General features: G+C 41.8%; 2 protein-coding genes across 2 annotated transcripts; one reads left to right on the top strand and one right to left on the bottom strand.

Moving 5' to 3' along the window:
• Window positions 1-16: 16 nt before the first annotated feature.
• On the top strand, window positions 17-6985 carry GCSH (glycine cleavage system protein H). Its single transcript, XM_063168073.1, has 5 exons — window positions 17-137; window positions 3462-3541; window positions 4532-4595; window positions 6155-6286; window positions 6856-6985. Exons 1-5 carry the CDS (start codon window positions 17-19, stop codon window positions 6951-6953), a joined length of 495 nt encoding a protein of 164 aa, XP_063024143.1. The 3' UTR covers window positions 6954-6985.
• A 5886-nt stretch (window positions 6986-12871) lies between these two features.
• On the bottom strand, window positions 12872-20343 carry PPP1R3E (protein phosphatase 1 regulatory subunit 3E). The gene has a single exon (XM_063168072.1). It carries the CDS (start codon window positions 20341-20343, stop codon window positions 19384-19386), a length of 960 nt encoding a protein of 319 aa, XP_063024142.1. The 3' UTR covers window positions 12872-19383.
• Window positions 20344-25569: the final 5226 nt, after the last annotated feature.

The raw sequence follows: 25569 nt of genomic DNA, 5'->3' as shown, positions 1-25569 counted from the left end.
CCCGCCCCCGGCAAAGATGGCGTGGCGAGCGCTGCGGCGGGTCGGGCCGGTGCTGGCGCCGCGCTGCCCGCTCCTCTCGCTGCCGCCGCGGGAGCCCGCGGCCCGCAGGCTGGGCACCAGCTCGCTGCTGCTGGCCGGTGAGTGGCGGCCCGGGGGAGGGAGGTGCGCGGCGGGCGGGCGGGAACAGCGGCCCGGTGCTGCGGGGAGCCGGCGGTGCCTGTGCCCGGGAGGGTGCGCAGGGTGGGCTGCGGGGGCTCGACCCGGGCCAGCCCGCGGGGGAAGCCCTCGCCAGCCGGGACTGGGTGCGCGGAGCGGCCGGAGCGCGGGTCCCGCTGGCGGCCACGGGCGGCAGCCGTCCTCTCTCCTTCTATCCCTTCCTCCTCCCCTGCCTCCCGCCGCGCCGTGTCCCGGCGGCCCTCGGAGCGCGATGCTGCAGCCGCCCGGAGCCCCCCGGAGCCGGCGGGGCCCGGAGAACCTCGCAAGATGGCTGAACCCCCCTCACCTGGCCGGGACGCTGCTGGCACTCCCACAGGAGCAGCTGCACCTCCGTTACTTGGCCAGAAACTTTTACCCTCATCCTCACACTGCGGTGTTGACCAAAGTCTCCTCTCAGTCCCTCTGCTCTGAGTCTCCGCTCAATCCCCTCTGGTCCCGGACAGAGGCTTCACAGAGCGGGCCGAGCTGGAGCACAGCAGCTTGCCCGAAGTAGCGGATGGCTTTTCCCGGGATTGCCGCTCACAAAGAGCTGATGTTGGCTCCAAGGAGCAGCAGCAGCACAGGAAAGGGGCAGGGGTGGGTGTCTGGCAGGGGCAGAGCACAGCAGGGACTGCCGTGGGCACACAGACAGAGCCTCCGGGCTCGCAGGGCCCTGAGCCGCTGCACAGGTTTGGCTCTGGTCCTGTGCAGCCACAGCTGCACCAGCGGCACGGCACGGGATGGACCCGTGCATCACTGCTTGCTGTGAGTTTGCGTTTGGTACAGTTAATTCTGAAAGCATCTGCTGCTGTCAAAGCTCTCTGAATGGAAGTTACTCACGAAAGTCTGAAAAACAGCATCGGTGGTACTCTAGCAAATAGAAATGTTTAAAAAGTAGGTGAGAAGTAAAAGTAATGACTACCTCTGAGAAGAGCTCATCCATTTCTCTCCAGACTATCTTAAACCTACCTATTTAATGGCCCTCTGCTGCAAGTGAAAGAAATATTTTTTATTGTTCATTACTTGCATCTAAGCTGTTTTTCACTCTTCTGGCCAATGTACCCATTGCTTTTCTGTACGCATCACTCAAAGGAATAACAGTGCTTTTGTTTGAGGCAGAGAGGAAAAGCTTTGTATGCCTCTTTGTGGAGGTGTGAGTTCCCTCTTCAGGTATATATGAAATACTTAATAGGGGCAGGTTACACTAAGTCAAGGGCCAAGTTCAGAGAGTGCTGGTTAAGCTGAAACCAAAGTCCTGTTGAAATGAATGAAGCTAGAGTAAATTCAGCTGCTCTTCTGTAAAAGAATGCAGAGAGATTTGGTATGCATTGACATTTCATATTCCTTTAGGTTGATTTATTTAATGGGCTGCCCACATAAGCTCAAAGTTCAAATTTAGAGATTACTTATTAACTGTCTTTAATTTGACCTTCATTTCCAGTGGTTTTTGTTGCATGCTCAGAATTTAAATTTTTCTTTTTGGTTTGTTGTTTTTTTTTTTCTTTTCTCCTGCAAGAAAGTTACATGCTCTTCTAACTGCCCTGGACATTTCACTGCTGTATTCCAAAGTGGTGTGAAATATTGTGGGTTTTTTTATTAGCTTTGCTTTATAAACAGATTCCATACACTATTATTATCCTGAATAAAAATGTACTGCTTGGCTTCTTGTGCCATGTGTAACATCACTAATGTTCAGCTTGAGTTTGAGATTTGTCAATTGTCATTCTCCATTCTTACGGTTCATTATTCATTTCCAATAGAATTCCCATGGCTTTAGCATCTTGACACAGAATGATTTGAGACATTTAAGGCTCTGTTCATTAGAGTGTGTAATGAGATTTCTTGCAGTTATAGAAAACAGTGCTAGGTGAAATTCTGTGGATTTTTGACTGATAATTCATAGGAAAACACTTCCATGTTTACAGTTTACTCATGTTTGTTTGTGTATTATACTTGTAAACCCACATGTTGTTCTACTGAGCTCTATAAAATTTGAGCCCTATTCTAAGATAAACATTTTATCTGAGACTTGAACTTTTCTACTACTCTTGAACTTTTCAAACACAAGAGGATCACTGCAACTGAAGAAGCTTAAAGTATTGACTGTCTGGAAAGATTTTACCAGGTCTACAGTGAGAGCTTCTGTTTTCCTTCACGTACAGTTTTAGAAAATACACAAGGATTTGTAGAAGTGTAGTTTCTCTGGTGTTTGCCTTAAAGAGTTCAGCCCACAGGATGAGTTGAGAGGAGAGTTGAACTCAAAAGGAAGGTGCAGCTGTACTACTGTGGCACCAATCCCTCAGGGAGCTGTTTCAGAAGCAGTTTTTACAACATCCCTTGCCTGACTGGATGGGTGCTGCAAGTAAAAAATAAAAATAAATTAATTACAATTTTTTTTTTAAAGTAGGAAGGTATCTACAGGGAAATTATGTAGAGATGAGAAAATGGACATAGCAGGCTGAAAATTCTCAGAGTAAGAAAAGTTCCAGGAAAAATGTTAGCAAGAAAAATGTTGCTTGCTTCAGTTACTTCTTTTGAAGTTTCTCCATATGACTTTATAAAAACAATTGCCTCTAATAAAGCTGTCTTGAATCTTCCAGATCTGAAATGTAAGGAGAATTGTAACCTTGCTGTGAAAAGACTTAACAAGGTTTTAACAGACCTATTTTATAGAGATATAGAATAACTACTGTGTTCTTCTCACAGTAACAATATTAACAGAGAGCGAGTCTATTAAGTAGCCGTTGTCTCTATGAGTTGCCTTATTAATTTGTCCTGTATTAATTTTTCCTTAATAATACATAGAACTGTGCCAACTATGCACTTTAATGAGATGCTGTAATGCTCACAGGGTTTCTGGAGTCACCAACACTGGCCTTCCCAGCCACAATAAGTAGTTATCAGAAATAAACACTAAATATGTTTGAAAAGCCACTGTGCTATCATAGACATGTATAACTATGAGTAAAACACACAGCTAAGCTTTCGATTTGCACTTCTGTTTGAAGTAGAACTGCTCTTTTTGCTCCTGTACTTTATCAGTCTCCAGATAGTTGCACAGGAGCTGATAATGCTCTGAGCCTCTGCCCTGTCACTGAGCATGTTCTGAGCTTCTCTCTAAATTGCATGTGCTGGTTAAAATATTTTCCAAGAAAAATTAACAAACTCAGTGAAAAGCCGCACAGTTTAAGGTTGCAAATGTGTTATTGTGTTTAAGCAAGCAACATGTCACTTTTTTCTGAAATGTCTGCTGTGTTTCCTTTCAGCCCGCAAGTTCACAGACAAGCACGAGTGGGTATCTGTGGAAAATGGCATTGGAACAGTAGGAATCAGCAATTTTGCACAGGTATTGATCCCTCTGCCCTTGCCCAGCTCTGCAATATTTATTTATGCCTGTCTGCTCTGTCCTTGCTCTTTGGACATTCACGGGGGTGTTTTTATTGTTTCTATTGCATATGCGACACAGTGAGGTTATTTGTGAGATTTGTGCCACCTCAGCATTCTGATAAGGTCTTCATGGCCCCAGGTTGAACCTGTGGAGAGCTGAACTTGGTGGGAGACTTCAATGTTCAGGTCTAAGCCAGAGCAGTTCATGGCTGTGTGAAAGGACATCATGTCTGCTTTAGGTCAGATTTCCTCTGAACACAAATGTGGTGAAATCCCTCTGGCTAAAGAACAGTTGTGAGCAGATGTACAGCATGGCAGTACAGAGTTTTTACTCTAGCACAGGAATTCCTTTGGATTTTTTGTTCTCTGCTGTACTTGATTTGGAATAGTCACAGGAAAATTCTGGCCTGTATGTAAAACTTAAAGAGGAATGGGACAAGCTACCAATAAATGGAATTAATGTTTCTCAGGACAAGCAGCATTCCTTTTAATCTCAGGTTTCTGTCAATAACTCTGATACTCTCTGGCCTTTTGTGAGATAGGGGACATGTGTCAGGGAAGAGTTGAGCTAATTGTTATGGTGATAAGGGTCCCAATGAAGTCAGTGAGGACAAACTGTGTGCTAACAGCTCTCTGTAGCTGATGCTAAGAAGATCAGTCAGTGTTATTCCTCATTCTTCCAGAAGAAATCTGCATATAAACTGAGCCTGAGGGTTATTAGCAATGTAATAGAGAAACAATAATTTGGTATTTGGGGCATGATAACACGACGGTTTATTCACATTCAGTGTTTGTTAAGAAAAAGTGAAAAATATTCAATCTATAAAGAAAGAGAAAAATATTTAGAGACAGAGAATACTTATGTGCAGATTCTAGAGTCACTGTATCAGTTCTCTCCTGTATGTTCTTTTGTTAATGTATGCTCTGATGCTTTTGTTTTTCTTTTAAGGAAGCATTAGGAGATGTTGTTTACTGTAGTCTTCCAGAAGTTGGGACAAAATTAAGTAAACATGGTAAGTTTCAGTAAGTTTTGGTTCTAGTTGCTCGTGAAGTGATTACTCTACTCATCCCACTCTTCCTTTGCAAAGATAAATTTTCTGAAATAATATTTATGGTTATTAATACCATTATACAGCTTTTGGATGCAAAATAAATTCAGGTATTTCTACAAGAGACAGCTTTAATTTTAAATTCTCACTGTCAGACTGTGCTTAGCAGCAGAAGATACGCAGTTTTTAAACTGTGAAGATATTGATTCAAAAATAAAGCATTGAAATATTTTTGTGATAATTTTATCTATACTCTGTTTTTAAAATAGTTATACTTTGATCTGAACTTGCAAGTGTTGATTTGCAATTCTCTAGTTATGCACTTTGTGAGTTGCATGATGTGAAACTTCAAATTGATATCAAGCTCTAATTTTTCTCTGAATGTAGAGACTCAGTAATTTTGAGGTATCAAATATGACACAGAGTTTTTGCTTGCTAGTGGTGTACAAGTTGTTACATTCTTCATCATTCAGTTATGCAACTTTTCCCGTTAAAGAAAGTGAACATTAACAGGAAGAAATGAAAAGCCTTTTCCTGTATTAATGTGGAGAGCTGTCTCAATAGTATATGAAGAAAAAATTGTCATTATTTTGAGACAATTTTTAAAAAAGCAATGGGGGTTTATGAGGTAAAGTAGAAGGCCTTTCTTCTGCCATCCTTCCTGTGGAATAGATCCCCATCAAACTGTTTTGGCCAAATCTATTGCATTGAATGCTGACTGTTAGACAAAAGGTCTCTCTGTGTAGGATTTTAATTAACCAATTTGTAGTTTTGCTTTATTTGAAGGAATTTAATTTCCATTTAAGTTCTTCTCTTTTCTACCCATTCTGGCCTCAGTCTAATTCCAAGCTTTCCCAGAACAAGTTGTTCTCAGATCCCTTGTCCTGGTGCCTATCTACTCTGTGACAGCTCCCTGTTCCTTCAGCCTCTGTCTTGTTTGTGCCTGGGAGCTGCTCTGGGTTAACATTGCTCCAGGCACCATTTCCATAACTCCCTACAAAACAGGGAAAAGGGAAGAGCTCTGGGTGCTTCCAGTGTGGTGCTCCTGAATACTAATGTGTGTTTTCCACTGAGTGCAGATGTAACACTTGATAGTGTTTCTGAAGGGAAAATGGGGTTGCTGAAATTGGGGCTTTGTTGATTTTGTAACCAAATTACAAATAAAAAGGTTTAAATTGTAGGTAAAAGGCATATTTAAGTCTCTTGCAGTAAGAGCTGGGTGTTGTTCCTTCTAAGTCAGTATCATGTGTGCTGTGGGCTTCAGGCAAAGGATTACCCAAATGTAAGGAACTCCTGTCCTTTCTGTAGCAGCCAGCTAGCACAAATTCCCCAGAATTCAAGAGCATAAACATCAAATTTAATAATGCTGATCCTTGTCATAAAGTGGGTGACTTCAATATGTTTTCTTGCACAAGATGAGACATTTCTTCACTGCTTGGGTCATCACCAGAGTGTCTGACTGAACAAAGGGAAGTGCTTTGTGTTTTCCTCTTAGGAACTTTCAATCATATTCTGTGTTTCAGATGAGTTTGGGGCTTTGGAAAGTGTGAAAGCTGCTAGTGAACTCTACTCCCCTCTCTCAGGAGAAGTGACTGAGATTAATGTTGCCCTTGCAGATAATCCAGGGCTTGTCAATAAATCCTGTTATAAAGATGGTAAGATGGCACTTTTATCTTTGAATAATGAATACTCTGTGGATTCTTGCTATTAGAAATGGCTCTGCAATTCCTGTTCTTCCAGTTTAATGATGTGGAGACTTAAATGGAATATACTGAATATAGGGTCAAGCCCAGTAAAATTTAACATAAAGCACTATCACAGTATCTTCTTTGAACAGCTGTTTTACAACATCTTAATTTCAGATATACACTGTGGCTGAATTTAAATCTATTTGCCTTGATTGCATTTCTGGGTTTTGGATCTTGTAAGAGTCCATGATCCTGAGGTCAAGCTCCTTTAATTTTTTGAGGCAGTATCTCCCTATGCCTCTGTCACAGCCAGCACTAAATTACACAGCTGCTCTGACTCAAAAGGACATTTTTTATGTCCGTTGGTTGTTCATTTTTTTAAATACTGAAATGTTGTTTTGCCTGCACAAAAACCTGACTGATCCTCCAGTGATCCAAGGCTGGTTGTTCCTGCTGGGAGTGCTTTCCTAAGGCAATAACATGAATGAATTGTTCTTGTAGTACATTAGCAATTCTTTTCAATTTCCTAACTACAGGTTGGCTTATCAAGATGACCGTGGCAAACCCTGCTGAACTTGATGAACTGATGACCGAAGATGCCTATGAGAAATACATAAAATCCATTGAGGACTGAGCTGGAATAATGAAATAAATTCATATAAAATATCTCAGTGTAGTTTGTCATCAATTAAGGAAATACTGAATATCCAGTTTTGGCAACCTGAAAAATACCACTTAAGATCCCATATACAAGACTATAAATAATTACAGTGATAAATATGTTTCACATCTGTGCACCTGTGAGGGTTTTTTATTCTGTTGTCTGATTTGTGTAACTGCAGATGTTATCTATAATATTTTGGGAAACAAAAGTCACTTGCTGAAATATGTAGTTCCATATATATAGTTCCATAGATTCATTTGACATCAAATTTAGTAACAGCAGCCTTAACATGTTAATTTTGTCATAGGCACATGACTGTTTTCATGACCTGGCCTATAGTTTTCCCTGAAATACTTTCCTATTGCTCCCAAACCACTGAAAAGCAGTGTCTTCCTAACCTACTCATGTTCTTCTTTCTTAGGATTACAGAGATGATACCAGAAAAGGAGAAGCCATATCAACTACCTCTCTGTGTGATTTTTATTTCTTTATATAATTTATTAATCCTCTGCTTTCCTTTTTTTTTTTTTTTTTTTTAATTGTGTAATCAGATAGTGCTGCCTGTGAGGCAGGAGGGATGGGGGCCCTGCCTTCCCCTTTCAGTGCTTTCTTAGTGTGCAAAGCTCCTGCAGTGATTGTTTATTAAGGTTCTACAGTGGGTTATTTGGGCTGTATTTTTGTCTAGTAAGAACTACCCAAGTCACAAGTAATTAAGGAATTAATTTTACATCTTTTGCCTGGCAGTTGTGGTGATTTCAGCAGAGCAGGTACTTGTGGAAGTTGTGTGATCAGCAATAGTCTGACATATCCTGTGTCTGTGTGTGTCTGTATTTAAAATCAAGTACCAAACTGCTGTAATGACTCCACAGGACTGAACCCAAAACTTACCTGTTGCAAACCAGTGAACTAAAGCAGCTGATTCCATTAGAATTAATATTTAATGAATCCACAAATGTCAACTCAAAGTTGATGTGACATCTGATGGTAAGATGGAGTTGTACACACCTGCACTTTAGGAAAACACAGTAGTACAGCAGAGTTTTGGTCTTAAACTTTTCCCCACAATTATAAATGGTTGTTAGCAGCTAAGCACAAAAAGGGAACAAACCCCAACAATTTAGGTCAATGTAAGAGGAAGCCAGGAAATGTTAATTCCTGTGAGATGACTAAAGCAAAATTCATATTGCTTTGAAAGTTCCTTCTTTCTGAAGGGATGTGAATCACTGACCTTCTAAAGTGCATAAATACACTGCTGGTAATATAGAAACCTTTCTAATGTATAAAAAAGAGGGTTTATTTTATGATCTGAAAGGATGTCAAAGTAATTGCTCTGGTGGTTTTTGGGTTTAAATCCTAGGAGCAAACCTTTGCTGCACAAGTCACACATCAAAGCCTTGCCAAGAGAGAATCCACTGGTTTCATCTTCTCCACAGGAGTTAAACTGCAAAATGAGTAAGAGGAAAGAGGGAGTTTGACTGTTCCACTGGAGCTCTAACTTGGCAGTGGCTGATAAACAGAAGGCTCTTGTAAACCGAGTGTAATGTTTTAAAAACTCTCAGTCCTTATCCATTATTCACAGTTCCATGCAGTATTTATTGTGACAACATCAGGGCTCAGAGAGCTGGGAGCTTGGTCCTGGCCTCTTACAAACTCCCAGCCTCAGTTTGTCTTTTACCTCCGTGCACTTCGGAAGGGAAAGAGAAAGTTTGTTTCAAGTACAAAGTGTGGGCAAATGGAGGTAGGAATGCAGGAAAATGTTTCTATTTGATACTGTTTCTTTCATCAGCTTTTATCCCACTTGGCTAGAGAGTAACAGGCCCTTCATTATTTTCCATGTAACATGTGACCCTTGTGGGTCTCCTGAAAGAGGTTAGTCCAGAGTACTTTAGTGTATTTTTATACCATTTTCCCTTAAAATGTTTGTATTCTTTTATTTTGATTGATGAAATAGTAATTTCTGTCATGACCTAGGGAACCTGGGGAACAATAAAAGCTGGCAAACCTGGTCTGTTCTCAAACTTTGCCCATTTAAACTGTGTTAGCAGCTTACATACATCAGTCTGGATAAATGACAACTGTCTGAGAAAAGTACCTGAAACAATTCAACCTCTCTTTCATGGTGTACAGGTGGAAAAGTGATGTTCTGTTGCTTAAAGAGGAGGATCGAGAACATCTCTATCCCTAATTCTTTAAAAATTTTATACAACTTTAAAGTGACTTATTCCTCTTAAAATGGGAACAATAATACTTAGGTGATTTTTTTTTTCATGTGGTTTATGCCAAGAGCTGTGGTGTTCTGTGGTTTAGGACAAATTATGTCTATTGGACCAAATATTTTTATACCTTTTTACAGTTCACTCAGCTGCCTGAATTATGCTGCCAAAACAATGTGTTCTTCCTTGTTTGATGTCTGCTGCCCAAGCAGAGCTCCAAGCAGTTCATGGCTTCAGTAAGTCCAGCAGCCGCAGGAAGCCTCAGGCAGACTGCAGGAGCATGAATGCAGCACTTGCTGACATGAATCCACAATAAATGTGTTTATCAACATAAAAAGATGGAGTGAATGTGCATTACCTTTGGTCTATGACACAATTTTAAATGTTTTTGCAGAAATTATTGGGAAAAATGTCAAACTTGTTCACCAGTGTGTGCTGCTACAGAAAAGTAATAAAGGAGGTGATTTCTTACAAAAATAAGCACTTCATCTGTGACCTCTTAAGAACTTAACAATTACAATTACAGCATAATTTATATACATTATGGATTCAATATAGAGAGATTTGCTTTACAGCAAGTTATAATCCCACAACCAATAATTACATCTCTGTATCTCCTGGGGGTTAATTATATCATCACCTTTCTTTGTGCCAACACTTCCTCACTGTTCCACAAGTACCAACCCCTTTACCTCCCCAATTATCTCTCTGACTAATAGAAGCTAAACTTGGAACTAGGTTTTGCAGTCCATATTTTATTTTCCAAGATTTTTATCAACATCAGTCCCCAAAAGCTTGAATACCTTACATTTTGTCTGGTTTTCAGCCAATGGGGTGCTGCATTTCTCTGTGACTCTTGGGCTTGTAATGTGTATGGATAGAAATCATGTATTTGTTACTTCTTACTAGAGAGAGAAAAAAATAATCAGTGTTTAAAACAAAAAGAACTAAAAGACTCAAATACTTGACAGTGCTTTCATGAGCATAAAAGAAGGGCAATGTCATTTTCACTGTCACTAAATTAGCAGTGAGACAATCTGTTAAGCAGCTCTGATTAGAAGTGCAGCAAATCTCAGTATCCAATGCACTGGTGTCTGCAGACCAGTGGTGGCCTGTGGCTGAGGATCCTCTTTCCTTTTCCTTCACACTGATAGGGTGGGAATCCAAAATCTCCCCATAGAAATGGTTCCCATCACTGAGTTTTAATCTGCCAAACTGACACAGAAAGGACACGACATCCATCTTGAGCCCAGCTGAGTGGATAAACTGAACTGCAGCAATCAATCAACCTCTGGGCACTCGAGGCTTTTCTGCTGTGGTGTGGGGAGCTCACACAGCAAAGAGCAAAGGGAACTGCACCACCTGCACTAAATATTCTGGAGAAGAGAAAGAAAACCTGAGAATATCGCAGAATTATTTAATAAACACAGGTTACCTGTGGAAAAAATGCTTCAGGTCGCAAACGGTGCTCTGGCTGAAAGGACTGCAATTAAAACCAGGAATTATTGCCCAATTCACCACACGGTGGCACCTGGAGCCCTGGAGCCGGGCAGGAGCTCCCGGGGCTGCGGGCTCAGCGCAGCTCAGGGACCACGAACCCCCCCAGGGCAACTGCGAGAGCAGCAAAAAGATGAGGACACCATTGGAAATGTTTAAAACACACAAACGCATTTCTCACAGCACTGCACGTAACAAAGAAATTAACTTAAACCTCCTTTCATCGTACCCATTGTTATGTGACTGAAGTGATGGAAAGCAGCATCCCTGGGGATTCTACTTCCAGGGAATGGGACCTCATGCCTGTGAGGCAACATTAAAATCTCGAGCAACGTCCAACCATCGCAAATTACCACCAAGAAATGCTGCAGCTGGCACAGACCAATTCTGAGAGCAGCTTAGGAGTGTCCTTGATGTAATTCTCTCCTCTCTCCCCACACTGCTTGAGACAGTCTAAGAGCAGTCCCTGGCAGGAGAATTGACTCTGTGGTATGTGGATTGCTCAGAGTTTGCCCACAATATTGATATCTCTCTCCTCCTGACAAAGCACAATCCAATCACTTCAGACCTGATCTATTTTAATGCAGTACAAGTATCCTACATCCTTTGCTATTAGGCTGTTTTATTTGTCATTTGTTTATAGTGGTTAATTATTTATGCTGTTGAATATATTTTGTGTAAGGAGCATTTAAATGCAGGTACAGCACTTGGACCTTTCTCTGCCCCTGAAAGTCAATCCACAGCACAGGAGGATGAGTCTGCACTTCTCAGGACACAAACTTCTACTTTCTGCCATCACCTGCCTCCCTTCTTTACTGGGTGGGTCTGGATCAAGAGGAAATGACAGAATTGAGTGTTCTTGGCAACTCCTGGCTGTTCTGAGAAGTCCTCACTTGTGCCACAACTGGTAAGGCAAAGCCAGTGATAAAAGTGGTGTAAGATCACCCTTGCACAGCTCCTTTTTCCTGCAGTGCATCACCCTCATCCACAATGATTATTATTATTGCCATCAGTAGTAGTACAACTGTCTGAATACTTCACTAATTTTAACTCCTGTTATTAATAAGACTGTCTACAACATGTAATTCTGATTAATCATCAGATGAATTACCACAGTCATATACTGTCCCATGGAATGGTGATCTAAAGAAAAATTAATCCAAGAACAATGTAAAACTACATTAAACTTCATTATAATCTTCACTCAGAACTGCAATCTCATTACTTCAGGACCATTCAAGTATAACAGCAGTTTAAAATTCAAAGCATATTCCTTACCAAAAAGAAATCTAAATTACACTCTGTGATTCTAACTAATGCAGTCTAATATTTATGTAATGGTATGCTAAGAAAATAGTTCTGGATTCTGTAATTTATGTGGGCTAAGAGTTCTTTTTTACTTGAACAGAAAGATTAGATGGAGGTTAAATCATGAAAAATTCCCTCTGGAGAAAAAAAAAGAAAAATCTAGGGCTAATATTAATTACTGCACCCCTCCAAAGAAATGCATGCACAAAAAAATAATTATTATTAATGAGAGAGCTAGGCAGATGTTTCTGAAAGAGGATAGAAAAGTAAGTTGTACCAATTACATGAGAACAAACACAGAACATTTTTTCTCCTTGTGGCTATAGGGCTTTTATCTGTATTATAAAAAAGGCTTAAAAAATGTTATTTAAAGAAAAGCTGAAAACTGTTCTTGGCATTGCAAGAGAAGATGCTGAATACACTAAAAGATTGAACAGCAGCACACTGTAACAATTCAAGAAATAAATATTGTAAAGTAGGCAATGAACAGAGCTAGAATATTTGGAAGAATGCTTGGGATCATTTTGCTGATACAGGGACAGCCTCAGCTCTGCAGTTCAGGCAGCCCTTCCCCAACCCCAGAGAGCTGAAATGGGGCTGAAATGGTGCTATTGAAACAAGACAATAAAAACAGCCATGTACATTTACATCCACTCCCATCCCCTCGCCAGAACTCCTCCTGCAGCCTCCACAGAGAACAACATCCCCAGGACAGGCTGGCTGGGAAATGCCCCAAATATCAGATTTGCAGGTACATCCCAACATGCACTGTAGAGCTTTTGGAACATCATTGCTTCACATCCTCAACAAAATACTCATCATCTTTTGTAGGTTTAATTAAAAAAAAAAGAGTTTATAGTCACCACATGCTCATGATTTGTCTCATTATTCTTTAATGGCAGCTAGAAGCTACAGGTTTATAAATGTCTCTTTTTCATAATTGTGACAAGCAGTGACTAGATGAAGTTTTGGTGGAAAATTTTCTGAAATACTGTAAGGCTAGGTAAATTACAAGGCATTATTAGAAAATGTTGATTTTTGACTTTTGGTGATATTACATTAACTTTTACAAACATTAGAAACAAAGATTATTTGGTGAAATATAAACATTGCAGAAGACACTACAGCTAAAAGTAATTTACTAGTCAAGTACAGAGTTAAGTAACAATATTTTTCTCAGAATGAAATCACAGTAAATCAAAGAAACAGCAATAAAAACCTGCATGTTGAAGAAGAACACTCTCTCCAACAGACAGAACCTCTCTGTTTGTGTAATGCTACAAGGGAGGAGCTGGGTTTGTTCAAACCTCTCCAAGAACAGCAATTCTGCCACAGCAATTTTCCTGCAGTGCAGCCTGGGGTTGTGTCTGGCAGGTTGTGCACCCAGGGTGCCCCTCCATGGAGGAGGCACAGGAGGGTCACAAACATTTTTTATACCACAGTTCAGAAACTTGACACAGGAGTAATCCCAGCCAATTTTAGTTTGACTACTGTTGATCAGCTTTCCAAACACACTTCTTAGCTCTTTGTGTTTAAAAGTGTAGCACAGTTTGGCTTTTTAAGATCCAGAAATACAAAAAAATTTAAAACTCACAACAGTAACACAACTTTTGTCCTAGAAGGTGATAAGTGTAACATGTGAGACTTGATTATGCAATGTTATGAAATATTGTCTGGTTATTGTTATTCAGAGGAGTTTCTTATGATTTAGTGAAGTCAGGTTAGACAAAAAAGAGCCTAAAGTTGTAACACCATTTAAGACACACAGTTTCCTTAATGACACTTTAAACAGAGTATTCTACACATAACACACTGATACATGAACTACACCAATCAAGTTAATCCCTATAAGAACAGGTGCACCATAGAATTGCATAGAAAGAAATCCCTGGCATTAATAGCTTGCACTGCAGTCTAGGACTTTCTCCCTGCCTTTCTAGATCAAAGCACATATGTTTTTTAAAAAGCACATCTCACACTTGACATTAGTCTTAGCTATATCTTTGGAATCACTAGTGCATATGTAATTTCAAGCAATTTTTATACTTCATGCTATTGTTTAATATCTATAAAGTGAAAATTGCAAGGAAAAAATCTCCCTGCCTTCCCCTCCAAAAATCTAATGTAAAATAATCTTCCTATGCAGCATAAAAATAAAATCAAATCTTTCCTCAACAACAGAGGCCTCAATCAAAAGCCAGAGTGATTGATGAAGAGAATATTCACATGAGATGGGGAAACCCAGGGTCAAAACCCCTTTCTGTGAGGATTTTAAAACAGTATTTGTAAATTGGATAAAGAAAACCTCCAAGCAATAGCCAATGGTTTTATAGCTCAGTGTCCACTTTGCTCATGGAAGACCTACATTCAAGCCCATCCACAAATGTAAGGAAATACTCTTATCACTTCTTTATTTTAGGGCAATTCTATCAGCTGAACCTGAGAAAACCTTAACTGAAACAGGTGCATTTCCCTGAACATATTTAATTTTGAAATACACCACTGTCTTCCATTTAAACAAAATCCTGATCAGCTCTTCATAAGGCCTGGGCTTTGTTTTACAGCAATATTGACTACATTTACTTCTTGCCTTGAACTATTTATTAGGAAAATCCTTCATTTTAGTGCTCAAAAGTATTTCCACTCCATTAATAATCCTTCCATTTACTCCAAGCATGGAGTATGTACAGGAAACAGAATTGCTGGGGATTTGCCAAAAAGCCCTGCAGAACAGCTGGAAGGTAAAAGTAATTCACTTCAGGTATTCCTTGCACTGAGCACTTCTGTTTCACGATATAAATCCTGTAGACAGATTAAACCCATAAAAAATTTTAACAATATGCATTATGCAGCATCAGATAAGTAACAGTAAAAGTTGAAAAGGCCAGGTCTCCATGAATAGATTTTGTAGAAAACTAGAATTTCTGGCTTCACAGAGAATATATATTTAGAATATTTGTGCAAGAAGTGAATATATACAACAAATATACTCTGTTATATTAACTGTAGTCATAATTGGTTTCTTTTTTTACTTAACTACATAAATGTAGAGTGTACCAGGAAGACATATTTCTGACTGACAAATCTTTCACTGTAATATGGAAAAATATTACCAAATCCTTCTGGCTGCTATAGATACAGATTTCTGGCACAGCTAAAAATGTGTCAGGAATTAGGATTATTGTATTTTTGTAAAAATTTCATTTTAATGACAAGTTCATTGTTGGATTTGTGGTGGAGAGCTAAGGAACACATGAGCTTTCTTTCTAGGAAATGCTGAAAGGCACATAAAAATTTGAATACAAGATATGTTCAAAAAATCAGATTCTGAGTATTTCTGCAGGTTACTTTACATTAAAATTAGCAGCTGCTTGCCTGTTGGCATTATGGAAATACATTTCACATATCTGTAAAGGGATGATGCTTATGCATGAACAGACATTTGTTCATTCAAGTGATATATTTGCCCCTCACATCTGCTGAAACAACTGAGTGTGCACTTACTCTGTTGTTTACTGAGATACTGAGGCACACACATTCACATCAAAAAGTTACTTGCAAATGGTAAAAGGAGAAAGAAATGAATTTACCTGAAATGATGTACATTTAGTGAAAGTAAGTGCAACACCTTCATTTACTGATTTTATGCTAATAAATAATATGTTTAGCTAGCTGAAATTCCATTTAGGATCACTTAATAGTTCTCATTTGTTTTAGGATTTCTAATAATTAGGGTAAATCTCCAAAATATTGCCACAGAAGGCATAGAGTCACATGCAAAACCCTCACCAGTTCCAGCTGAAGCAGCAACCATCCATGTCTGTCAGACACACAGGACAACCCAGCTCTGGATAAATGAGCATTAGAGTGCCCATAAAACAGCATGGCACATTTCATAAAGCTACAGCTTTGCACCATAAATGACAGACACATTTTTACACCTGCAGAGACACGAGCAATGAATTATTCACTTACAAGGGAAGTACACAACCAAAGGATTTTTGCCTTGCCTAAACCGTCCTGGTATCACTTGCAAAGGGAGGTGGCATCAGCCTCATTCATGCATATAAAACCATTTTTTTCTAGAAGCAGATTGGTTTGAAAATTTTCAAATATTTAACTTTGCTTGTGAAAGTTTTTTCTTGAACAATATTCTTTAGAAATATAATTTTGAAACTATGTTTTGCTCAAGCTCCCAATAAAATAGTTGGTGTCCTGCCAACTTGAAAATGACCCCCTTTCAACACAGGTTTTTCTCCTCAAAGTCATTGTTTATGTATGATATAAATATCATTTGACATTTCTACTTCATCTCCATTTATCACAGTGCTTCTAGCAAGTATTAGATGGAATAGATGGGCTCAGATTGAAATCTAATGGATTGAAAACTACATGAATGCTGCCAGTGGAAGAATACTCTGAACTGAACACATATTTGAAAATGTGAATAAACCTTTCTCAGAAATAAATTCATGTGACAGAAGTGAAAATATGTAATTGAAGTAGTGCAGTTTTGGCATAGGCAACTATAATTTCTATGAAAACACCTCAACCTCCTTCCACAGCCTTCACCAATGGCATTCTCTGGCCAAAGCTGGTGCAGCCTTCCCTTCCCAGGCATTACCATGGAGCTGTCTCTGAAACTCCTACAAGATCAAGTCTTTTACTGGACTTGCATCAATAATCTCTGATAAAGTTACTCACAAAATTTAGGTTAAGGTCAGGATTAACTGCTTGAAAGCTCAAGAGACTGTTTTGCAAAACACTCTCCTGGTATGCTTCAAAAGGTTGAATATTCAGATTTGTGTTTGGCAAAGGTGGCCATAAATAAAACAATAATATCTGAACAGTATTATAAGGCTGTAGCCCCATTCTGCCTGCAAAATTCCAATCAAGAACAACAGTAAGTTCACTTAAGTCATGATTAAAAATAAAGTGAAATACAACAACCTCCCTGTGCACTTGATGCAGGTACATCCACTTAGGTAATCCAGATTGAAAGTGTTTAAGCCACAGGTGCTGGAAGGAGATTTAGAAACTTTTTTAGAGAATTTTTAGAGAATTTTTAGCGACCTACATATGCTGCATAAATCAAACGACAATGAAAACCGCATAAATCAAACGACAATGAAAACTGCCAATCACTGGGAAATAATTTTGGAGTTCTAGAATTGCTCAGTATTAAAAACAGTTTTTAGAGCTGTCCATGTTTTTTAAAGCCATTGAAACAATAAACAGAAAATCCTGTTAAAACTTCAAAAGCAAAGTTGCAGCATCGGTCGATCTAAAATGCATAGAAACTTTTTTCTCCAAGCATTTTCATTAGTCCACATAGCTGCTGTTGGTTCACTCTGTCAGTTAAAAAGGCCAAGCTTTGGAAAGCTACAACACATAAATAAATGATGGTTTGCTATATTTCTACCAGATTTCAAAGTGCTTTCAAATGGAGACAAGTCCTTTTCCTTCTCTCCAGTATTAAGGCTCTTATAAAAGTTCAACTAAAAGACACTTGGGCTTGCTTTATCAAATACACCACTTAGTATGTTTTAATCATGAACATTTTAAGATCCTATTTGTGCAATTCTAGCTTTATAAATGTGTTCTACTAACTTACAGGATTACAAGATGGGGACCTTAATATACTAAAATGTGAAATACTCAGTAGATGCTGACAGTGTATTTCTGTTTAGTTTCATTAAAAGCACAGGGATTAGAACACTGACTGGGAAATTAAAACCAAGCTACCAATACTACAGAAAGCAGTCTTGCTGTTACTTCCATTAAATCAGAACCAGTAATCTACAGAAATGAAATTAAATGTTCTTTTCCCATTGAGTTTCCACACCTCTTTTTCTCCCAGAATTTATGAGTTTAATTATTCTGACTGAATCCAACCCTCAGGAGAAAAAACTGCTCCCAGTTCTCACCAGAGTCAAAAGGTTCTGTGAGAACTCATTACTCCAGACATTACTCAAGCTGCTTGGGACATTTAACCCTTTCAAGAAACACCAAAATGCAGTTTAAAAAATTGCATTTCCTCCTGAAACCTACAGAAAATTCAAACCTAAATGCCTGATCTTACAGCCCTTCACAACCAGAAAATCACACTGACATGGTTTTACCACTCTCATTAGTTATATTTGCAGAGGCCCCTCTCCAGCAAACACATTCATGCCTCAATCCTGGAAAATTAGCACCCAGATTTGGCACCAGCACAACCTGTTTTCAGCTGAACTCCTGAAAAAGCATGTTTAAAAAGAAAAATGCTTTGTTTAGTGCTGATATAGTTTAAAATATACCTTTGAAGGCAGAAGTCAGTATGCTGTGTAAATTTGATTGATATACTTTTATATGCCAAGGTAGAACTTTCTTTGATTTCTCTGATTAAACCTCACCAGTTTTGTAAAATCCATCACTTATTGATGAAGAATTTGGAGCAGGAAATTCAGAAAGCAGGCTCTTGCACTGATACTGTTTAATTAAACTGTCAAAAGAAGAAAAATGAAGGTGTTGCTCATGATGCAGACTGGAATTACGGATTCAACTCTTGTCGTCTCTCGCTCTTTTGGTGCAATTCCACAACTCTCCTGCTGCCCTGAACACAAGCAGCTCTGTGGGACCAATCCTACTGAAACAAACACCAGATCCTGACCAACTTTCCATCAACCTACCACATGAATTCTAAACCAAAACCACTTTCTTTTAAAAACCTCTCAGTGAGTTGCGTTTTAAATAGGATGTGATGCTATTTTTTTGCTTTCTAAGTATGATTAAATACCTGAAAACAGGGTTCAAAAATAAAAAAAAATAAAATCTTTGCTTTAAATCGAATACTTTCACTGTTTAATGCAACAGAGCTACGCCTTGGGGCATCCATACCCAGTGGTTTTGGGTTCAGACCTAATCTGCCCCTCAGCCTGCGCTGTCAGGCCCTTGACCCCGCGGGACAATGAACAGGCGCGGGTCAGCGAGGCGCTGAGGGCGGATCCGAGCTTTGCCTGAGCGGGATTAGGCAAACACGGAGGATGCCCTGTGGCAGCGCCTTCCGTGTAACCTGCCGAGGTGACAGCAGCTCAGCCTGGCCTCCGGGGCCGGGAGGATGTGCACTCACCTACGGATCCCGGTCCTGACCGGCGAATCCCGCACATTCCCGGCCCTGTCACCGGAGCCCGGCCGGCAGCGGCTGCTTTGGTGAAGCCACAGTGCTGGGGACACTGAGGGGGAACCCGCGCCCGGCCTCCCTGCCCACAGCCCGTGAGCGCCAGGGGAGCGAGCCAGGGTTCCCCCCGGCCCCGCCAGAACGCAGCAAACACAAATTCCCCCTCTGTAAACACAACTCGGGAGGGCTCCCCCGGCCCTGCGCGGGCTCCGCGCTCCCCGTTTCAGATGAAGTGGATCCAGGCAGAGCTGTCGGGGTCCTGCGGGGGCCCTGGGGCGGGCGGGACGCGCTGCCGGCCCCGCAGCCGGTAGTTCTTGCCCTCGTTGTTGTCCCAGTACTCGGCGCCGGCGACGCGGTAGCGGACGGCGAACTCCAGCGTGGTCTCGGCGGCGGCGGTGGCGGCGCCCAGGGGCAGCAGGAAGGCGAAGCGGTCGCTGATGCCGTCGGTCGGCGCGGGCGGCTGGTACGTGGCGGCAGCCTCGGCGCAGCTGGCCCAGCCATTGAGCGTGTAGCGCACCGACACCACCTTCTCGTAGGCGAGGTTGAGGACGCGCACGGCCCCGCGCAGCCCCGCCGGCTCTGCCCGCACCCACTCCAGCCTCACCTTGTGCTGCCGCACCCGCTCCGCGAAGCCGGGGCTGGCGCCGGGCTGCGGCGGGAACAGCGGCTCCAGCAGCGGCGGCGGCGGCCCGAACAGCACCGGCTCCAGGTCGCCCAGCGCCGGCGGCTTCCTGGTCTTGAGGAGGTCGGCGGGGCGCGGCGTCGGCGGCGCGGGCAGCGGCACCCGCGGCAGGTCGGCCTCGCAGAAGAGGTGCACGGAGGTGAGCTCCAGCCCCAGCGAGTCGGCGAACCGCACGGTCTTGCGGCGCGACGGGCTCTGCTGCAGCGCGGGGCGCAGGCTGCGGTCGCCGGGCGTGGGCAGCGACTTGGCGCGGCGGCGCTGCGTGGGGCTGGGGGGCACGGCGGGCAGCGTGGGCTCCCGGCCGCGGGTCGGCGGCGGCTTCTCGTCCGCCGCTTCCCGCACCACGGGCGTGGGCGCGGCGTCGCCGTCGGGGCTGCAGCCCGCCCTGCACTGCTCGGCCAGGCTGCCATAGAGGCAGGCGCTGCAGCTGAAGTTGCGCGGCAGGTAGAGCCGGGGCGGCGGCCCGGGCACCGAGCTGTGCAGCGAGCCCGCCTTATCCATGGGGTGCCGGCGGGAGCGGCGGCGGTGCCGGCGGCTGGCGCGGCACCCGAGGCTCCTCCTCTCGGACCGCGGCGTGCGGATGGCGGGGCGGCTTTAGCGCCCGGTCCGCGGGCTCTGTCTCTCGCCCGGACCCAGCGGGATGCCCTCGGCGCTGTCCAGGTCACGGCCGGCCCCGGGGGATGCCGGCGGGTGCATGTGTGCGGGGGCGGCGGCGGGACCGCGGCGCTCCGGCCGCTGCCGCTGGTGACGTGCCGCGGTCAGGCAGCGCCACACGCCCCGAGCCATCCTTCCTTCCCCATGGCTCCCACCCGCCCCGGTGCCCGCCTCGCTGTCGCCCTGCCACGGTCCCTGAGCGCGCCCCGCGGCTCCCCCTTCCCGCTCTCCCCGGTACCGCGGCTACGCCGTCCCTCTCCTCCTCCGCCTCCTCTCCTCGCTCTGTTCTGGGTCTTTCCTCGAGGATCTCATCCAAAAAGAGGAGGCGGCAGGGATTCCCCAGTGGAAGCATTAAAATTCATAGCGGTGCACTCGCTCGTCCGATCCCGTTACAGAAATAGCTGCGAGAGGAAGAGACAAAGCCGGGCTCGGGAAGATTACACGGGCCGATAAGAAACAGCTGGCTTGCGAGTTGGATCTCACAGTGTACATTTAAAGGAAGAAATCCAGCTGATCTGCTGTAATGCCTTTACAGTACATCTGCCGAATAAAATACACCTGCCGCAGTCCTGCCACGCGTGTCCATCGGGGTACAATGAGCTCCGGCCGAAACCGGGGGGTTGATTGTGTGAAACGCAAACCGCGCCGCCTCTCCTCAGAAGAGCGTCTGGAAACTGCTGAGCAATATTCAAATAAATTACATTTTAATGACAGACTCTGATGTAGCCGGTTCAAGAAGCTAAACCACCACTTTAGTAAGCCGCTTCATTCCAGACTTTCCGTAATCTGGGACTCATTTTTAATTAGTAAATGGCATTAAAAACAATGATCCTACCATCCTGCCAGAGCCTGAGCCTGAACTGTGTTGACATGTGATTCTGATTTAGCTTCTGAGCAGGAGCTTTTTACACCTCCAGCATTTTATCTTCAGCACTTGGTGTCCCTTTGACAGTCTAGGCAGTGGAAATGCGGCTGATAAGATTAAGAATAGGACAAGTAAACCTGATAAGGACTAAGAGTAGAAAAAAAAAGAAAAGCCACCAGAATACAGGGAGAAGTTACCCACTGCCTCATATTAGCACAATCAGCTTTAATTCCTTTACTAATAAGTATGAAAATAATTCCTAGATTATTGCTGCTGGCTTCCAAATCTTTTTAATGACAGATGATTCATAAATAGAGAAAATTATGCCCATCGGTATTAAATTTGACACTATTATGTTTCATTGTGCCACTGTTTCACATTTGCAGCCTGATTAGAGGTCTTGAAAAATCAAATAGTAACAACATAAATAAGTACATCTGAATTCATTAGCCCAGAATCTTTAAATTGTCTCACTTGTCCTTTAATGCACACCATGGGAAAGATATTATTGGGTCTCTTTCCTGTGTGGTGTGGTTTTTGTCTACTCATGTTAATATGGGAACAAAACCAGACTCAAATAATTGTCAAACAGGTTTTAAGGCTACATCCTTTTGAATTAATTTTTCCGTAATTTCTCTCTGTCATAATGAACATTTTCTAATGAACTGACACTTGGTTTTGCTGATGTTCATTTCACTTAAAATCAAGTAGAAAACTTCATTTTTTACATCAATATGCAAAGTCTTTGCATTTTTAAACCACTGTGAAACTATCAGCTCAAACAAGCTAAATTGTTTTAAACCAAATTACACATTCAGTCAGGTCTGGATGTTTTTGTGGTATTCCTGGGAGCACAACTTCAGAGTAAATTAGCTTCTGCTGTACTTTACACAATTGGGGTACCTTTGAAAAATTTCACTTCCCCTCTTCTGGTAATGTAAGTTGCCCAACTTCTTCTTATCATAAACTTGTGTAATACTATTGCTTTTTGGGTTTCTCAGGTCTCCTCTTCCTTCCACAACCATGGTATTTCATGGAACCAAAAACCCCAACTCCCTCCCTTCTTCTCTGGTGATTGCAGGTCAGGTAGTTCATGTAACTGAGTTGAAAATAAAGATTCCTACAAAGTAGTAAGCAAAAAAAAAATAGCATAAAACCCGAGAAATCACAGTGAAAAGGAAGGGGAAAAAAACCCAAACCAGCACAATAAGCTTTTTTTTTTTTTTTGGCCAGGTCAAGGCAACATGAGATGCAGGGGCACCGCAGCCTTGTCTCAAGCACTGTCAGTGTGTAAACACCACCAGAATTCTCACAATGGTATTTCTCACTGTCTTATCCCAATCCAAACATTCTCAGCAAGTCTCACTGAATCTGAGGATGCTGCTGCTTTCTTTTCACTCTTGCTCACTTGCCAAGTGTGCTGTGGGGACTCTCACCCACGCCTTTCACTTCTGAGGGTGTCCTTAATTACCAGCCTGGTCTGCCCCCTCTGATGAATTTTAAGACAGATGCAGTAAATGAAAGTCTTGAGCACTGAAATTTAACAAATACACATGCAGACATTCCCTCAAATAGCCTGCAGCTTTGTGCATCCTTCTGTGATGTGGAAACTGTGGTTTCAGCTAGAGATGGGAAGCATCAGGCACCGTTTCTAAAAGGAAATTTAAAAAGAAATTTTGGGTTTGCCTACTATAAATATTTGTACACAGCAAATGCTGAAATCCTTAGAAGCAAGTAAGCAGTTCCACACACAGAAACTATGGTTTAATGTATGCAGTAGTAGGCAGCCATCCACCACCCCCTCAATCTTAATTTAGTTCACAACATTTTGAACACTGAATTTTCAAAGCCTTATCTGTCTCTGCTTTTATAGTGCTATGGTAAGGACATTTTTCAACTCTTTTCTAAATAACACTGTCAAAACCAAGCTGATACAGAAATCATTAGTACTGCCCTAGCTGCCCCCTTTAAAGAAATACCTATTATCTCTTTGCTGGAAAGCAGAATTTTTATGACAAGATAACTTTGAAGGTGCCAGCAGTAACTGAGACAGCATCCTGTAAATCCTAGAGCTATGGAGGTTTGCTCTGTTATAGGGCAGGGAGAACAGAAGGTCTTACATTGCAATTAGTGTTGACAGCCTTAGGAAATGGTGCTCAGGCATGGTTTCCATTCCTCCAGATTCCTCTCCCTCTGCAGATTTAAATAGCACAGTCATAGGATAAAGGTTTGTCCTAATTAACATTGTCCTAATAACATTTTGTTGACCTCTCCCTGCATCTTCCAGATGATGTCAAAATTTTTAAAGACAGCCTCGTTTGCCTATGTGAGCTGAGTGCCCCTGACATTTCTGCCATGCCAAAGTGCATTTAAAATCCATCTGATGCTTGACAATTTCCAGCTAAATGAACAGAGAAGTTTGGTCCTGTTTTGTTAAAAGATTTGCAAAGAAAGAGACAGAACTGTAGCAGCAAGTGAACGGGGAGCTTTCTTCTGCTGCTTTTATTGATTGTGTGAGCCCAGGTAATCGAGGAGAAAGCAAACACCGGCGCTGGGGAGCATTAGGCAGAACCAGGATGGAACCATTAATAGGGCAGAGTGTCTGAGTGCTGGGGCTTATCCAAAGTGGCCCCTGTCACATGTGCACTTTAACTTTCCAGAACAGGTTTATATTTAGCAGGCAGATAAAATGGATGTAAAGGCGAAGTGCATTACGGTTACAGCAGCTTTGGAGATGAAGTTGTGACTCAGTACATGAACTGTAAAGGTCAACTGCTACTCTCATTTGTGCAGCTCCTCTGAAGCTGATGAACTATGTAGGTGTTGCATGAGAATATCACCCCCAAATTTAATAATCTTATGTGACTACATGAATGTCACAATGGTATTTACACTGGCAGTCTGTAAGCCTTGTGTGATACAGTTGTTCTGCATGCTTCTACTTTAAAAATACCTTCCCACACTGATGATTAACTCAGACTTTATTTATTTCCCCAAGAAAATATCTTAGTCACATCTCAAGAAGTGCCAGATTAGAATTAGATAGTGTGCCTGAGGTATATAAAAGAACAATGGTATTGATTTCTGTGTCAAATACTATCTTTACCAATCAGGTTATGCAGTCTTTATCTCTTAAGTGAAAATTCTTTGATTCAGAGTTGTTTCAAGGATATTTGATGTCAAATCAGTGAGCTGACTGCAGCAGGCTGAAAGTTCTGCTAAATACTGTGACACTTGGAAAGGGTGCTTAGTGCTTGGGTATTGGTTTCTAGGGTATTGTTTTTGGTTTTTTTTTTGTTTTGTTTTTTTTTTTTTTTTTTTACATATTGGGATCCAAATGAAGACATGGCATTAACAAGAAAATAGAATTTTAACAGTTTACCTATGTTCATGACCTTGTGAATCTGCCTTATAGTGATGCTCATACAAAATTTTATTAATGAAGCATTAACTGTCTGTTGACTCCGGAGTGACTTAAGAATTTTGAAGAGGGCAAAACAAAAAAGGCCAGTTACGACAGTGAAAAAGAAAAAATACCCTAACATATACATCACATTTCTGGAGAAAATTAAAAAGAGCATTTATTTTTCTTATAGAAATAATTCTGCACTTTTTAGAAGGATTGAATTTTCTTAACAAGGATTAAGTAACAGCGAGCAGGTTTGGGACTCTTTCAGTCCTAGAATTTTTAACACAACTCTTCACACAAGTATCTGAAAAAATGCACTTAGGGATGTCCCCAAATCCCATCTCCTGGTAAGTCCTTGTGACTCAGTCTTCATGCCATGCTGTAAAATAACCACAGGGCTTTCTATCAACTGCAAAAAATGGTCTCAGTGGCACTAGAGTTCATGACTTTATAGAACCAAAAATAACCTTGTTGCATACTTTATTTTTTCCCCACAGTTAGAAGAAAACAGACCATTTTCTTCCCTTCTTTGTACCTTTCCCCCATAGTAAAATATTTTCTAATCTGTTTTCCATATTTAGATACAAAATGCAACCTCTACGAAACAAGCATCCTTCACAAATAGCCCCAAGATAAAGAAATTCATATATACTTGTTTCAGTCGCATTTTCCACCAAATAGAAAATGCAAGATATCTATATATATATATAGCTGTGAAACTAGAAACTGTAATTTCTTCCATTCAGACAACTGAAAATAATGCTGCTTCAGTGAGAAAGCTGAAAAATTAATGAGTTAC

This window comes from Melospiza melodia, chromosome 13 (assembly GCF_035770615.1).
Source record: "Melospiza melodia melodia isolate bMelMel2 chromosome 13, bMelMel2.pri, whole genome shotgun sequence".
Taxonomy (NCBI): Eukaryota; Metazoa; Chordata; class Aves; order Passeriformes; family Passerellidae; genus Melospiza; species Melospiza melodia.
This window is presented reverse-complemented; position numbering and strand designations above follow the sequence as displayed.

Bases quoted from the DNA above. Each gene is read 5' to 3' on its own strand.
- PPP1R3E (XM_063168072.1), bottom strand. From the start codon at position 20,343: ATGGATAAGGCGGGCTCGCTGCACAGCTCGGTGCCCGGGCCGCCGCCC.
- GCSH (XM_063168073.1), top strand. From the start codon at position 17: ATGGCGTGGCGAGCGCTGCGGCGGGTCGGGCCGGTGCTGGCGCCGCGC. The intron at 3,542-4,531 runs GTATTGATCCCT...TTTTCTTTTAAG, and splicing joins GAATCAGCAATTTTGCACAG to GAAGCATTAGGAGATGTTGT. The intron at 4,596-6,154 runs GTAAGTTTCAGT...TCTGTGTTTCAG, and splicing joins GACAAAATTAAGTAAACATG to ATGAGTTTGGGGCTTTGGAA.